Source organism: Aythya marila (assembly GCF_965140915.1).
Source record: "Aythya marila genome assembly, chromosome: 4".
Lineage (NCBI taxonomy): Eukaryota > Metazoa > Chordata > Aves > Anseriformes > Anatidae > Aythya > Aythya marila.
Window position 1 is genome coordinate 29,449,650 of NC_139045.1, and position 17,277 is coordinate 29,466,926.

General features: G+C 39.2%; 1 protein-coding gene across 5 annotated transcripts in view; it reads right to left on the minus strand.

Moving 5' to 3' along the window:
* Window positions 1–5,069: 5,069 nt before the first annotated feature.
* The window catches only part of RAPGEF2 (Rap guanine nucleotide exchange factor 2), a 181,444-nt gene continuing 169,236 nt past the window's right edge, over window positions 5,070–17,277 (minus strand). For 4 of the 5 annotated variants that reach the window (XM_082759345.1, XM_082759344.1, XM_082759342.1 and 1 more), the window contains 5 exons: window positions 15,958–16,110; window positions 13,319–13,544; window positions 11,299–11,858; window positions 8,432–8,737; window positions 5,070–5,836 (listed from right to left, as the gene is read on the minus strand). In XM_082759345.1, coding sequence (XP_082615471.1) covers window positions 5,790–5,836; window positions 8,432–8,737; window positions 11,299–11,858; window positions 13,319–13,544; window positions 15,958–16,110 — 1,292 coding nt within the window. In that variant the 3' untranslated portion in view covers window positions 5,070–5,789. Of the gene's footprint in view, window positions 7,187–8,431; window positions 8,738–11,298; window positions 11,859–13,318; window positions 13,545–15,957; window positions 16,111–17,277 lie in introns of all 5 variants that reach the window. The other variant, XM_082759343.1, reaches the window with a different exon arrangement.

The window sequence follows — 17,277 nt, forward strand, 5'->3', positions numbered from 1 at the left end:
AGGTGATATCAACATGAATAAAGAGAGTAACTACACTCTACACGTGGAGAGAAATTTTGAAAACATTTGTCCTCAAGGTGCCAACCAGATGTAAAAGCAAGTCTTTAATAGAGCCTTGCCCACCAATGAGGACATTTTCATGTGCCTAATGCAAAGGTAATGTGAAAGGAACTACAGACATAACTTCAAATACCTGCCAGAGATACCTGGGGAAATAAAATTGGCTGCAATATTGCTTTACAGGACACTTGCTGATGTTTGCAAGTCTTAGCCCAACCCCCTAAAGGAAAAACACCATACTAAATACCTAAAGGCATTCAGCTATTCAGCAGCTATTAGGATTTGCAAGCTGCTCCAAGCTGACTGCAATTGCTACATCACATCCCACTCAAGAAGAGAAGGAGGATGTATCCCGTTGGCTCCTTAACCCCAGCAGGTTCACAGGCTTAAATATCCAGGAACAAGAAACAACCTCCAAGGAACTGCAGGAGACATGGGAAGAGTTCAGAAGCATTAAATAGGCCTGTCACGTGTCAGGTCTGGCAAAGAGAGGGCAAAATACACAAGCAGAAAGCTTCAGCCCAACTGAGCACCACTGCCTGTCCCTCTGGAGGGACTACCACTTGTGGTACCAGTGTGAGAGCAGAGACCCCCCTTGCCTGATCCCCCCCAGCCCAGCAAATGCTGCAGTACCTGCAATGAGGGAACTGCAGTCCTGTACAAGTCTGGAACAGCACGAGTTCTCCAACACTAATTTGGAAGGAAACATGCTTTTCTAGAGATTATGGATATTGGTCAAACATGATTAAAAGCAGCAGAAATAAATATATCTATACTTTTTTTTATTTTTTAAGAGTCAGACTAGATCCTTTTAGGATCACACCAGAGCTTTCTACATTTTAAGATCCCTGCTTGGGCTGGAGAAGCCGGGCCAGAACCATACCACCCCCACGCCTCCCCTCCCTAGCTCCCTCCATGGGTCCCAAGCTTGTTGTTTCTGGTAGTCTTCAGTGAGTCGAAGCAGTTCTACATTCATCAGGTCGTAACTACTGCAAGTACAAAGCAAGTACAATGCTTTGGTTATCTATAGGGTGCTGAACAAACCAGCTTTGGGGAAACAATTGGGAAAAGGGCTATGTACACACAGACAAAGAAACAAAGCCTGAACTTGCCCTGCCTGGGTGCGCTCCTTTCAAGCTTTCTGAGCACCAAAGTGCTGCCTCCGTCCATTGTTTCTGAGGCCTGCACACAGGCCCCATTTGGGAAGGAAGGAAATGGGTGGTACAGTGTTCTGCAAGGAAGCACAGAGAAACTGGGAGCAGGCAGCTAATAAAGCAACAGGAAGAGGTCAACAAGGCAGGAGAACTGCATCTGAAGAACAACAAAAGAGGCAGGCGGAGGAGGAAAAGCACATTTGTGCTGGGAAGAGGAGAAGCAGCCAAAGATACCCAGCCTTAGTCAACAAAGCACTTAAAAAGAGCAGTTTGGGACATGTACAGTAAAAAACTAAAAATGCACCAGATTCAGAAAGGCTTTTCCACTCCCCTACCTGTCCTACTGATGCTTAGCTAATTCTGATGAGAAAGCAAGAACAGAGGACAAGAGGTACTCTGGTTGAAGAACACTTGAGGCATTTGTAGAGGTGCACTTATGCTCTTGACCTTTTGACTAGGAGGCTGCAGAAGAGCCTTCCCCCTTCAGAAAAGCAGCACCAGAGGCGTGCTCATCCCAACATCAAACATGTCTTGGGGGATTACACAAGGGTTCCCTTCATTATTGAATCAGAACACCCCTTCCTAGTTGTACATTGATTTTGAAAAGCAGGCCGAAGGATTGAAAATTTGCTTTATATCAATGCAATTCCCTACATTTCTCTTGGGTACAGACCACAGACAAGAAGGAAGCAACGCCAAACTGGTGTCACGCAAACTACCTCCTCTTAGACAAAGCCACAGCTCAGAAGATCTTGTTTACTATACAAAACTCAATAGAAACCAGTAAAAACAAAACAAAACAAAACACCCTCATATTCCTCCAGTGATGAGATAAGCCTCAAAAAAGATTGAGCACAACACCTAAGGCAATTTATCTGTGCCACAGCTACTGACCCTGGGGCAAGTAATGATTTTTATTATTTTTATTTTTTTATTTTTTTTTCCCCCCTCAAACTGTATCAGTTTAGATTATGCAGTTTGAGGTTGCCAATAGTTGAATGCCGTCAAGATTTATAGCTTCCTGGCTTGTTCCTGTAATATAATAGTGTCAGTTTAGAAATTTAAATACTAGCTGATATTCTTGTACCTAGGGCATACCTACTTATTCCGGGATAGTTGCTGTATATGAACACACAAAGCTTTAAAGATTTTCATATCCTAGTAAAAGCTAGAAGCTTTCATTTATCACATTTTCAATGGAAAACAAAGTAATTGACTTCCATTTCACATCAGTAATAAACCTACTTTCACTCTCAGCCTTCTCTCAAAGGATGCCTTTTTCACATGCAAGACTGTAAGAACTTACTCAAAGGATGACCTAAGGATAGGTGGCCAAAATACACTGATCATCTCAGATGGCTGCTTTCTCCTGAGTGGCTCAATTTTAAGAGTATTTTTAACAATATTCATATTTTCCACAGTAGATCTGTGTCATTTAATGGATGCTAAAGTGGCTGGTGGTACTACACAAGCTTTGTCCACAGAAGTCTTCTTGAGGTTTCATCATGTATCAGGTAATACAGAAGTATCAAATACTTGTAATTACTTGCATTTCCCAGAGCTGATTTTATCTCAAGTATTGTACAGTCCATGAGACAGGAAGTCTTGAACTTGCTTCATTTCCCACCTCTTTTGAAGCAAACAAAGCGTTATCATTTTTTAAAATGCATTATTATTAAATAGAAAGCGCTCTGTACTTTAGGTGTACCCAGTACTTTAGGCCCAGATTTATAAAAATAAAGCGATCATACTTCAGGTGCCTACGGTTAGTCCAGTGAAGAAGTACATGTAATACCTCAGCTTTTGTGACATTTACAGCTGACTCCAGTGTTTAATGTACAGCATAAAGATGTAGCCTTTACCTCAACAAGTTTCAGTTAAAAGTTATAAAAAGGTACAGATACTGAATGACACTTCTGCAGACAGAACATTTTTCTCAGATTTGGGTCTTTTGCAATTTCTTAATATAATACCAAGTCCTAGCCATCAGTGGTACACTTTTCCACATCTTCCTGCATCCACACAGTCAAGTACAAAATTCAGAGTGAATGCTCTTGAACAACTATAAAATCTATCTCATAAATCATACCTTCGCCTCTACTGAATTGGTTTCTGTGGTAAGCACTCTTCATCTCCCAGTCCACAGTGAATTAAGCCACGTGATTGGACGAGTGTTGAGGCTGTCTATACATAATGTGTTCTAAACACAGGATGAATTACAGTATTATGAAACAGTATGCATTACAGAAGGCAGGCATAAGCAGGAGGAGAGGGAATGCTGCCTAATTCAAAGTTACACAAAGTGCCCAGAAAAAAGTTGACACACGCAAACAGTTCACATACCTCAAAACTGATAAGAATTATTTCCCTAACAATGCACCTTTAGTATTACCAAAGGCAAAACTTGCAGATAAAACACGTGAAAATGTACTTTCTTTCTATTAATGTCATAACCAACAACATTTCTCTAGATCATTGAAATTTACCCAATAAGCATTAACCACAGAGTAGCTGAGATTACTTCCATCCATGCACACCACACAAAGCTAATACTCTGTAACTTCCCCTTACAGCATGAGAGATTCCAGTGATGAAAAGAGAATATTTGCACGAGTCCTATATCTCTCAATCCTTTTTAACTAGCTTATCATTGCTTTAAGTGTGGAACATTTCTAGAGTAATGTTATAAGCAATTAAAATCTATACAGAGGATATTTTTTACTATCTAAAAATGTGTTTATTGTATATAAATCTTTTTTCCCCCCAGTAAATTATTTTAAAACTTGGAAACAATGCCTGTCAAACATTTTAAAGTTAAGTGAGATATAGCTGATAAAGGCTTTAGCAGTGACATTTTAAACCAGTCTCCTATACTACTGAAAATAATAAAACAATCTAACATCTGAGAAAACAACAACAACAAAAACTACAGATTTAACATTGAATTGAGTTTAACATGAACTTTTATTACTGGGGAGACTACTGGGTGACCTTTATTACTTGAAATACCTTTTTTTCATCGTCCCCCTGTACTCAGCTCTGGTGAGGCCGCACCTCGAGTACTGTGTTCAGTTTTGGGCCCCTCGCTACAAGAAGGACATCGAGGTGCTTGAGCGGGTGCAGAGAAGGGCGACGAAGCTGGTGAGGGGCCTGGAGAACAAGTCCTACGAGGAGCGGCTGAGGGAGCTGGGCTTGTTCAGCCTGGAGAAAAGGAGGCTCAGGGGCGACCTTATCGCTCTTTTTAGGTACCTCAAGGGAGGCTGTAGCGAGGTGGGGATTGGCCTGTTCTCCCACGTGCCTGGTGACAGGACGAGGGGGAATGGGCTTAAGTTGAGCCAGGGGAGTTTTAGGTTAGATGTTAGGAAGAACTTCTTTACTGAAAGGGTTGTGAGGCATTGGAACAGGCTGCCCAGGGAAGTGGTGGAGTCACCATCCCTGGAAGTCTTCAAAAGACGTTTAGATGTAGAGCTTAGGGATATGGTTGAGTGGGGACTGTTAGCGTTAGGTCAGAGGTTGGACTCGATGATCTTGAGGTCTCTTCCAACCTAGAAATTCTGTGATTCTGTGATTCAGTAAAAACTGAAAGGGATCATTTTCCATACTTCTCCCTACCCACATTTTACAACATGCGTTCTTTACTTTCACACCATACAGAATGCCAAATCAACACGATCCTGCCTTTAAAACTGTTTACATGCTATGCGTACGTAGGGCCATTGCTCTAGGAACTCCTCCTTTCAGCTTCTCAAATGTTTCTGGTGGGGACACACAACGTATCACTCACTCTCATTCAGCAGTACACATACCAACAGCAGCGTAACTACATGAAGAAAAACTCCACACCAATAGTTTGCCCACATCGCTTGGCAATGTCCCTTTAATATTAATACACAGAGAAGTAAAATTTTTTCATAAATTTGTTCAAGTATGTGGAACATGTAAAATGCATAAGAATCAATATGGACTTCATTAATGTTATATTTATTTATTTTCCAGCTTCATACAAACTGGATGTAGAAGCATAAACATAGTACATTTCTACCATTTTCAACAAAAATATAACCAATATGTACAATTATTGTATTAAAAATACAAAAGGGATACAGACTCCACCAATGTCTTTCTAAAAGACATACAGGTACAAGTAGTATCAAAAGTATGAGGAAATCACCAGTAAATTGTACATTCTGCACTTGACATCACAGAGCGAACTGAGATTAGCAGTCCTATGGTCTACAATTACTTAATGCTTATATAACATTTGTGCAACTTGTGATAGAGCTAGGATTCTGTATTTCTATATGCACATGAGGTCCATAGCCTTGAGAATAAAACTGGCAAATAATGCATATTACATGTAAAATTACAAATGCATAATTGACAATGTGATATATAAGCAAATAGACAAAAGCTATGATTACAGGAGAGAGAATTAAATAAAGCACTGACATTTGCTTGATACAGTGAAAAAACACTGCAATTTGATCTTTAAAAGTTGAAGCTATTTACGTTTATCTACTGATCAATATGATCAGCTGAGTTCAATGGAAAAAAAAATCCAAGACCAGCAGTTCCTCACATTTGAGTACTACTCGGATTGGCAGCCTTCACTTCTCCGGAGTCTGTGCAAAAACAACACAAAAATAGAGGGGAGGGTCATTTCAGTCATTATAGGGTTAATAGCAGCTGTGAGCAGGTGGTTGCTACACATTGGCCTTCTCTACACATGCAGTGTTCCACGAAGCCATTAACAGTTGTGACTACTTCTGCATTGCAAAGGCTGACATATCTAAACAGGTTATTTTTCTTTACTTAAAGGCTTGTTTATCCCCTAATGCCAAAGTCAAGGTGGAGGTTATTAAATCAGTATTAACAGCTGACAGGAGCTGTGACATCCCAGCTTGCCTTCACTGCAATGTTATCCAGTTAATTTCTCTTTCAATATAACTACTATATAGTAAAAAAAAAAAAAATAAAATAAAATAAAAATAATATATAACTTAAAGGTGGGGTTGCCGTCTGTCTCGTTAAAATGGGACGCTGTTTAGATCATGCCGTCCTGTATTCCACAAGGCACAGGTATGGGAGACACAGCGTCCTCTGGTCCTTCACTGGGTAGGTAGGTGCACGCACGCGGTGCTGCACTGACACTAGACCCGGCTGCTGGTGCCGTTCCTGCTAACAGGCACACATTTTGGAGGTCCCAGGGTGGGGCACGCTATGGGTGAAGCGAGATGGTTGGGAAAGGCCGTGTCCTGCAACCTCTGCCTTCCCTTCTGCCCTGCTCAGCCACGTGATAGCAATATCCTGTCCGGGAGCTCAGGCTGGCAACCCTACTTACAAGTACGAAATAATACTGTAGTTACTATGCAGACGCAGTATTTGATCTCAGAACACAAACATACAAAATTGTAACAAAGGCATTGTAAACAAGCAAATAAGCACTGCCTCCTTGAAGGATTTCAATGCATTTTCTCTTTGTAGGTTAAAGGCCAAATGTAAATCGACAACTAGCTCATCCCGTTATCCCAACGAGACTAAGTGCTAGGGTTGTGATTAAAATTGAAAAGGAAGATTTAAAAACCCTTCCAGGCATTGGGAAGTGCAGCCAGAGTTATCATCCTGATGTGATGATCTTGGAATTTGGAATGATACTGTGTGATGTGGCAGACAGCGACAGTGGTAGCTTGGAGATTGCTGCACTGTGCATTTCAAGCAACACAGTTTGAAAAGTGCCAGGGCGATTTCTTCACAGTATTTCACATGCAAGGGGAGGGGGGACAGAGGGGAGGGGCGGAGGAAGAAGCCCCATGCTGCTTTAAGGCAGGGAAGGAGGCAAACAGGTCCACCATCCTTTAACTATAGTTCCAAGGCTCCTATTCTAGGGACGTCTTCTTGTGCTCTCCTTTAAGGTGGCTCACTCTGGATCCAGAAAAGCCCCAAGTCTTACACAGCAGAGACTTGCTCATCTTCTGCAAACACAATAGGATAGGGGAAAATATCATTTAGTTCACGCAGAACAAGACTGCTACTGAATGAAACAACCTGTACTATGTTCACGTGCTTTCCATTCCTTTCATTTAGGTATATATGTAAAAACAAATCTAAATAACTTTACATTTCAGGTCTCATGAAAAGTACCTCTTTGAAATTCTGTTCTCAAAAAAAATAAGACAATCGCTCTGAGCTAGGTGCAGTTCCTCAGCCTGAGAACACAACAGCTACCCCTAGATATCTAACAGCTTCATAAAGCTGTTCTTACTTTTTTCCCTGGAAATATCTGCCAGAAGTTACTATTTTCTACTGATTTATTTAAATTAAGATTGCATAAAAATTGAGCACAGCTTTAGTTGTTACTGATAAAAAAGATTAAAATTCCCAAACTACCATGGGAATTCTTAAAGTTTGAGGTAGTTCTGTTAAAGCAGCCTCATCTTTTTCATCATGCTCAATTGCAGAGTTCATCCTGCACATAAAGATTTAGTATCTAAGCAGTTAGGGAGGGAAGGGGAAGGTTAGCCTTTCTACCATTAAGCAAAACGAAGCATCAAAGATTCGGACACGTCATTTGGGCACTACCCTGCCTAAATTGTGAGCATCTAGCTCTGAAGATGTAATCCAGCTACACTTGCACTCCACAGAAAAACAGAAAGATTATGTCTGCAGAGCCTTTGTACCGCCATAGCCAAGCTAAAGCATAAAGATACAAACACACTTTGGCAAGCGAGATAGCAAAATCATAGTGGGCTGGTTATGTGTAGCAATTGGTGTGGAATACCAAGTGTCCACAACTGTAAGAGTTTCAGCTAGTGTGCTGAGTGACCATCCATCTAAACCTGACCAAGGACAGTCTCTGGGGCAAGTATTTCTGTAGACCAGAATAAGTCTTTTGACTATTAAATGCACGGCTAGCGCCAAGCATTATGTATTTTTATGGCAACCAGGATTTTACCTGGAACATAGGCGCCTCCAGAGAAGTTGTCTAAGTCAACTGCTAGGCTGTCCAAGAAGATTCAGGTGGACCTACATTCCAAATTTTAAACGTTTTAGATGAACTCATTTTCACCCCTTCCAAAAGTAAACAAACAGCAAGGTTTGAAAGATGGAAGAGCTCGAATTATGGCAAGAATTTCTACTGTGTAATCTGCATTGTGTCTGTGAAAAGACTGAACATTTCTGCATGCAGCATATTCAAAATCTAACAATTAAAAATTTACCATCTTCCTCTGCAGAAAACCCTTGAGACTGATAGTGAGCAAGACGTGGATCTGACTCATTTGGTTTGTGCCACTGAGGTTTGTTCACAGGCCTGCTAGTTGAATGGCCATGCGACTGCTGCTGTTGAGCTGATGTCCCATGGGTCTCACATGTCCGTGCCACCATTCTAGACCTCTGAAGTGCTATGTTGTAATCTGGAGGCTTTCTGGTTGGATGGGAAACACCTTCTGCAAACTCAGCAATAGGTATTCCTACATAACCAGGAGGAGTTGGAGGTGGTTCCCGATACCGACCCTCTTTTCGTGCTGCAGAAAAAAAAAAGAAAAAAGAGCAAACATTAAGCAGTTTTCTTATTATCTCTTAAAATAAAGAAAAATAAACAGTGAGAATTAAACAGCAGCAAACTCAAGTTCCCAGAAAAAAAAATCTGTAAGAAGGATAAAAGTCAAATACTCTACAATAGATAATGAGATCTTGAGAAGTAAACCACACAAGAAAGCATAGAATATACAACATACACAGGATATAGATATCCTTCCAGTAGTGAAGTATTAGTTCAATAAAATTCACCAAATTACAAGAGGAGTTTGTTTAAACTTGGTAGCTGAAGCTGTCCCACCAATTACATCAACTGATCACAGAGACCAGTGATGTAAACAACTCCAGGAGTCCACACAAGTGGCAGCCATCAGGAACACAGGCAGCTCCCCAAATGCACTACTATATTGATCCTGAAGATTGGCTTTGTCCCTAAATGTCTTGTTTTTAGCATCTTGCAGGGAAGGAAAAAAAAAAAAAAAAAAAAAAAGGGACAAGGACCTGACATTATTTTATCATAAAAATCTTCCTAAATGAGACATAAGCTACATTTTCAAGAGATAACAGAAATGGATGTCCTTCTCATGCTTTCACTGTCCACTGTTCATATGGTTGTAATCTCTGCAAAATTAAACCATCAGAGCATTCCCATAAGAACAATGATTGTATTACATTTTGCACAGGAGAAGAGGAGACCATCAATTAGCGTGCGGATCTCCCTGGGGCTTAAGTTTACCTGAATAAGACTTAACTCTGGACATGCTTAGAAGTTCACTCTTGCAAAGAATTTCAAGGGAAGAAAGAGAGGTTAAGAATTTTAAACACCTTTAGGAACAGAGCAGATAGACATTGCTTTTTATGACTCTGTATTTTGGAATTACATATTTAAAGTAATTAATTTGGACTTTAATTCTTAACACTTTTAGAGGGTCTAGCTCTTTAACTTAACTTAACTTCCATTACAAAGGCAAACACTGCAGAAAAAAACCTCTAGCACAGCAAATTCACTTTCCCTGGCTTGTCACATCCTATATTCTTGCACAACTGATGAGGACAATATCACCCTGCATTATGCAGTATGAAATTGACTGAACAGGCACTACAAACTTAAAACTGACTGGTGCTATCGGGCTGGTGGGATTTTACAGATAAATGCCTTGCAATTAGCAAAAACAAATGGACATCCAAATGGAATCCAAATATATTTCTTGGACAAATTCTTTTAACCAAGCAGAGTAACATGAAAAAATTCTGAGAAATTTTATTCAAAGGGATTTCTGAAAAATAATTTTGATACAGCAGAAATTCTGTAGGAAAAAAAAATATCTGTTGAAGTATAGCAAGAGATCAGTGATACCCAGAGCAACATTTGCAAGATAGTGAATAGTACTGAAGTGCATGGAAGCATGCAGCTGCCATTTTCAGATCACTTTCACATTCTCTGAAGTCTAAAAATGTACTGCTAAGCACTGCCTCAAGAGGCAAATTTGGAAGCATGCTTGTTCCACATTCTGGTGGAAACCAAGTGCATCAAAGAGTAAAATTAGAGACTGGCACAAATCAGAACCTCAAGTACTGAACTGAAGAGCTTCCTTCTCTTCATAGTTCAGGGATTCAGATCTGCACCCAAGCTTAGAGGCAATGGGCCATTGCTAAGCAATATACTTTGGCTGAAAATGGAAAAGCAGTTTATCACAATGGTCTCAGCGTGACCTTAATCTGGCAGACTTTTTCATCTGTGTCGTGGTAAAATGGCTTTTAGATCGTTCTTCGTATTAAGGTGAGGAAAGGCACCCACAGCAAAGAGGAAGGAAAGGAATGAAAAAGCAAAAAAAAACAAAAAACAAAAAACCAAACAAACCCTGCAGAGGTCTCAGATGGCCCAAGGATATCTGAGATGTGTAGAAGGAACAATATGAGAAAAATGTGAAACTTTGCCAAAGCCCCCTTTATATTAATTTATACCTTATCTGATCTTTACTTTGTTGAATGACTATAAATGCATTTCAGCTCTAATTTCTTTGGAACCTCTTAAGTTTCATCAGCCTAAAGAAACATCTCAGCTGGTATTTAAGCACAAAGTGACCCCGTTTTCAGAAGTAAGGAACATTCAGAAGTCAGGAATCATCAGACAAGTCATACAAATGTATAAAGGAAAACACTTCTAAAAATATAAATCAGGCCACATTTATAGATACCTAAATATAGAATACAGAGCCTTACTGCAAAGCGTAATTCTCATTTCAGAACAGACACCTAAATATATCAACTTTCTCAAAACACTGTCCAGCAGTTGAGCTAGTTTTTTTGATGTATGGCAGGCTCTTTTGAAACACAAAAGAGCTGCAAAAACTGAGAATTAACAATAAGTGATATTTTCTCCAGCAATAAAAGCACAGTTAAAGGGCAAAATTTGAGAGAAACTACAAAATGTTTAGTTTTGCTTTACAATCACACCAGACAATAGAAAAATAGTTTTAGAACAATAGAAACAAGTACTGTAGGCAAATGAATTAAAGTAATTCATGGCAAACAAAAATGAACTTACCAATAAGCCCCTTTGTACTGCTTGATGATGCCGGTATGTGTGTGGGCATGGGAGTTGGTTTTGACTCCTCTGCTGGTACAGACGTTATGCTACTGGTTTCAGCTTCAATGGAAACATCCTTCCCACCCCTCCGCTTTATGGTACCTGTGTCACCTTCTGAGTCCTCTCCCCAGTAGCCTGTTGAGGATGCCCAGCTTGCTCTGGACTGTGCTTGATCAAGGCCCTCCCTACCTTGACTTTGCCTGCCATACTTTGTGCCATGATCGGGGAACATCAGTTGGTCCATATGACTGCCTGAGGCCCAGAGTCCTGCCCCATCGCCTGAATTATCAAAATGAGCATGTCCAAAAGGCAGCGTCTCCCAGCTTCTCTGGTGCTGTATTGTTTGTATGTTGTCATGAGAACCACTAGAGCAAGAAGTCCAGCTACCACGGCCACTGTCAGCTGCATCGAGCGAAGCTCTGTCCCCCTGATCCTGTGACAGTTCTTCTGTACTAGGAGAAGACAGCACAGTTGCTCCAGCATACAGGCCTCTGTTCTCTGGCAGTGGTGCAAAAGAGCTAGGTGTACATTGAAGAGAAAAAAATCCAGTGTTGAAAGTGAAGCTCACTTGCAAAACACAAAGAATCTGACAATCAACAAAAAAGCAAGCATATTGGAGGTTTTGATGCAATTTACATTCTATTTGCTTTAAAGACTAATTCAAAGCATAGAAAACTTTCCCTTCAAGCTCATCCTTAATAAAACCAAAAAGAAGAATTACTGGACAGCTATCCTGATGAAACTTCAGTGCTTCACTGAAGCCATTTCAAAAGGTAAAATCTTAACTTTGCAGCAGCCCTTTAAAGGCAAGCAAACAGCACTGATAGATAGGTTCCTAGTGCTTTTCCAGACAAGCAAAGCAAAGGATCATAAGTCAGAAACTGAGCCTTAGCAGTAGGTGGCTGCAGTTCAGGTTTAGGCTTCTGCTTTTCACATCCTTTACTGCTTAGGAAACTCTGAATGCCAACTTTACAGTATTTCTTGCAAAGGAAATTTATTTTAGCATTAGTTTTGGAAACATGTTACTTCCTAGAACAAGTATGCTCTCCGTAGCCTTTCAGTGATGGAGTAAGCCTGACACTACTAACTTGCACAGCAGCTGCAAAACTGACGAAGTGTCAGCTTTGTTTAGCAGCGATCAGGGCTTCTGGGATTTGTGGTTCCAGGGCAGCTTGCAACACAGACTGGGATCCTGGTCTTCCAAATATTTAAGACCTCTGATTAAAGAGCTTGCATAGCCTGGGATTCCCAGAGCTGAAGTATGCCCGTTTTGGAACAGGCCTGCCTTCCACAGACCCCACAGGACTAAAAGCCCCGAAACCATTCAGAGAACTGAAGCTTCCAAATAACAGCTCAGAAAAACAACTGGTGACTAAACCAGAGCCAGAGCTCCAATTATTTTCAGACCAAGACTTACACACAGAGATTCAGAGAACTCCTCACAGCACTAGTTTACCCACCATTACAGAAGTTAATTACCTAGAAAACCAGCAGCCTAGTGTGAATTTTAGCTTCCAATTATTGTTGACTAGTAGAGAGATTTAGGGTAAAATGTTTGAGTTAGAAAATCTGCACTTTTCTATAAAACAGACTTGCTATTACTAACTATTTCTCTTCTCAGCTTGGGCCCTGAATAATTGTATCAATAATTTGTCATCTAATTCAGGTAATTCTTCACCTAAAAAAAAAAAAACAGATTAGAATACCAGTCTGCCACAAAGAGAAGACAGTCTGCAGCAATACTAAATGCTCAGATAAGGTCTACTGCAAGTTAGGTCTTACTGCTGTAGACCTCATAATAGGCTCAGGAGGGCAAAACATTTTCTTGTCAGAAAATATAGCATTATCAAAAGATTCAGCATTTAAATAGCAGGATTTAAGAGCAGGTTAGAAAAGAATATTTGAGAGAGACATATAGACAAAAACGCCACGCACACACTATATGCAAGTATAACGAAAGTAAGAATAAAGTTCGTACCCTAAGCTGTATTGATCTGGTTCAATCATGATCCTTCTATCAATCCTTCCCACACCAAGATTTGTCTCCACAATGCTGACAGAATGCCTTTGTCTCCTCTCATCATGCAGGGAGACTGGCATGGAGTCAAAAGAGGAATTGCTGACAATACTGGATCTAGAAGAAATTTCGCTGTGACCAGAATCTGAAAAGTTATCCACTGTGCCACTGGGAGCCAAAGTATAGCCTGCAAAGGGAACATGACGTTAATCAGACTCTTAGAAGCCTGCTCAGCTATCCCCAGGCAGCTGGCAATATTTACTACAGTAGCAGTAGTAAATCAGATGTATGATAACATTTTATTTACAGAAGCAGCACTGCAAGAGACAAAAAAACAAGCAGCCTAACTTTATAACATTGTATGCTCTATTTCTTAACAAGAGGTATAAGACTGTGGAAATAGGAATTACTCATTTAGAAACCAGCTACTCACCTTCTACTCTCTACTTTTCTCCCCAAAAATATTTTCAAATGCATTACATTTGTGCTCCTACATCATGAAATCTTACTTCTGATGAAAAAACAGCCTGTATTTAAACACTGCCACCAAGACTGGACCAGAAGAAGTTCACTGGACAATATTAACGCTTAAATGTAATCCAGAAGACTACATACATGTTCTCCAACACTACAATTCAGAGATGAACAACAGATATAACATGAAGCATAGATGCCTGGGCTGACTGCTTATTACGTACCGTGGCTGAAGTATTGTTTCAATTAAATTTAAGAAAGTAATAATAATTCAGGGTTTTCAAGTTTTCTTTGCGGTACTTGGCTAACGAATAATATTCCAAAAGACAATAATCATGTATTAACAGAATTACACCATAATTTGGAGGTAGCATTAACACAACCAAACTGCAATAAAATCTGCAAATTATGGAATGTCACACGGGCAAATTCAGCTGTTTTTTTAGTGTTGGAAAAAATTGTGCTGAATGCTCTTAAAAGTTAAACATCATTAAGCAACACACATCTACAAGCAACTGCAGTTCTCAATTTTTGCTTTTAGTCTATACTGACTGTCAAGATGACTTCAAGTAATCTATCCCAATTCACACTCACTGAGAATACAGAATTACTGCTGCCAGATTTTCTGAAAGAACATTCCATTTTGTTCATGTCACCACCTAGCTAAGGATTTTTTTTTTATTTAAATTTAAAATCACCATTATGATTTTCTTTTTTTGAACAATAAAATATCTTCTCTCACTATGAGCCACAGACACAATCCCAATTCCTTTTTCAAGAAATGCACAAGGACTGACCAAAGTTATCTAAATTCATTCTTTGCTGATAAATCATTTGAGAGAAATCATGCTGAGACAAGGACTGAAGATGATAACCTAACTCTCCTCTACATAACATCCTCCTCCATCTGACCTTAGTAAAGATAACTTCAATAGAGACTCGGGATAGGTATTTATTTGTATTTTCTTCCCATATTAATCTCTCCCCTTTTTAGATCTCAGGTCTTATCCAATTGGACCTATCCCAGAGGTCTATGGTGACTTGTTAGTTGTTACTGCTCTCAATTCCAAGAAGAGAGAAGGAACTGGTTAAATTCATTAGTCTGGAACCAGAGGGTCTCAGCTGACAAGTGCTACCACAAACTAGGTTAAGTAAAGGGTTTAACTATCCACTTGATAAGAAAGTGGTATACAAGGTTCCAATCCCTATCAACCCTGTGCAGTTTGTGAAAAGTTATTGCTACAGGAAAGTCTCCAAAACACTCATCTCTTTAGCAGTCTGAACTTCTATTATGGAGACTGAATCCCAATATATGTATTTTAACATAAAGTATTATATAACTTAAACGCAACGTTAATGATTTTCTGAAAAGAAAATAAACTAGAAGTTGTCTGCAATACAGCTAGGCTATGATACTTCCCAACTGACTTTTGCTTAAACAAAAAAAAAATCTGTTTCTTCGATTTACTATCAGAACAAGCAAAATGAAATAGCAAACAGGCTAAAACAAAAACAAAAAAAAAAAAACAACAAAACCAAAAAAAAAAAACCTTTTTGAACATCCTTAATTCATTTTTTAAATAATTTTGTGAAATCATTAAAACTGAACTCAGTCAAGAAAGTTCCAATGTGCAATACCATTCCTCAGGTACAAATACACATTGTTTGAATAATTAGTTATGCTGCTTGTAAAATGTTATTTATTAGTCATTCATATCCCAAATATCTGAAGCCTGCTTGTCATCCATAGGTTACACCCCATCTAGATGCATGACACAATAAATAATTCGTTTAATAGGTTAATGAACTCAATTAATGTTAGTATCTTGATACAGCGACTTGCATTTTACTGGCAGAAGACACTGATGATTGGAATATTTTTGTCAGAAGCAGCTGTAAAGTGACCTAATGCATCACCACCCTGTATCAGTTCAGGCTTTCTTTCCTGCTAACGGGTAGGACTTCCAGTTATTACACTGGTGTACTACCTCCTCCTCTCTTGCTAACCACATGTAACGTAAGTAGGAGCACTAGTAATTCATCCTGACCATAAAAATCCTCTCCCAGGAATTTCCAAAGTCTATAACCTTCAGGAAACAGAATGAGAAATGTTGCATGCCTAGTACCTTTCCTTGGAGAACTCTGGGGTGAGGTGGGAGGAGAAGACAGCTGTGAAGATGCACTTGATATTGTGTCTTCAGATTGTTTCTTGTGACGGTCTAGACTTCCTTCTTCAGATAATGAAAGAATTTTCTTTAAAGCTTGGGGGGAGTTAATGCCTTTAAGAATGAATGTAGGCAGATGTTAAGTCCAATATAAATACATCTTCCCATTTCACAATGCATTTATAGAGGGAACACCATATAGGAAAAAAAACATTCTTTCCCCTCTCCTCCTCCCCCTTTGATTATTTGTGAGTTTTTGACACCAGTTTAAATGAAACAAATTTTAAGCCTACTCCTGCTCAAATATAGTGCTTTATTTTTGCATTTTAGTGAAATCCGTGTTTCATTTTAGCCAACTAAAATAAATATTTTATGGCAGAAAACATAATCCAGAGTTGGTATTTCACAATGCAATGCTTATACGATCTACAAATCAGGAATACATATTGTAGTGGTTACTGGCAAACTTGAACTAAAATGGTGAGAACGCACAGGACCCTCAAATCTCACTGGTTAGTCAAGGTTTACATAGTACAATTTTTTCCATTCACAAAGCAGTCTAGAAGGGCAAAGAAAGCCAGAAAGATTAATAAGATTAGGCTTACAAAACAAGGCCATCCTGCAGTTGTCTTTCTCCCTTTAGAGAACTATTTCTGCACCAGCTTATTTTGGCAAACTAAAGAGTAACAACATCCTGAAGATGATGTATGATGTAAAGATCTAGGACATAAAGAATTGCTTTTTTGAGGCAACAACTATCTTTCTCTTCCCCTCCCTGGCATAGTCTTAAAAGTGAAGATGGAGCTTCTCTGACAGTTTTGCAAATTTTTGTGGTAGAGGTTATTTTAAAGCATTCCACAGATTTTGTCTTTGATCTGTTGGATCACAATATCAATAATTTACAGATCCTTCATCAGCATAACCCAGTCAGTTTTCAGAAACTTTGCCACCATGAGCAAAAATGCTTCAAAGTCCTTTTAACATTAAAATTTAACAGTAAAATCAAGAAGAACTAGATGAAGATTGAATTGTTTCTTGCCCATTTTGCTGCTTCTAATCTCTTCTCCAACAGTCTAAGCAGTGCACAAGTAAAATTAATACCAGGTATAAATCAGACTTCATTTATTGTTAAATTACCATCATGTAAGGGAAATGGAAGGGCTGATTATACTATTTATATTTATTAAAAGCTTTTAAAAGTCATTTAAGTGATATGTAGGAAGTTCTTAATGATTTACATGTTACATGTGTTAGAACACAGATTTGGAAGTTAAATCAGAA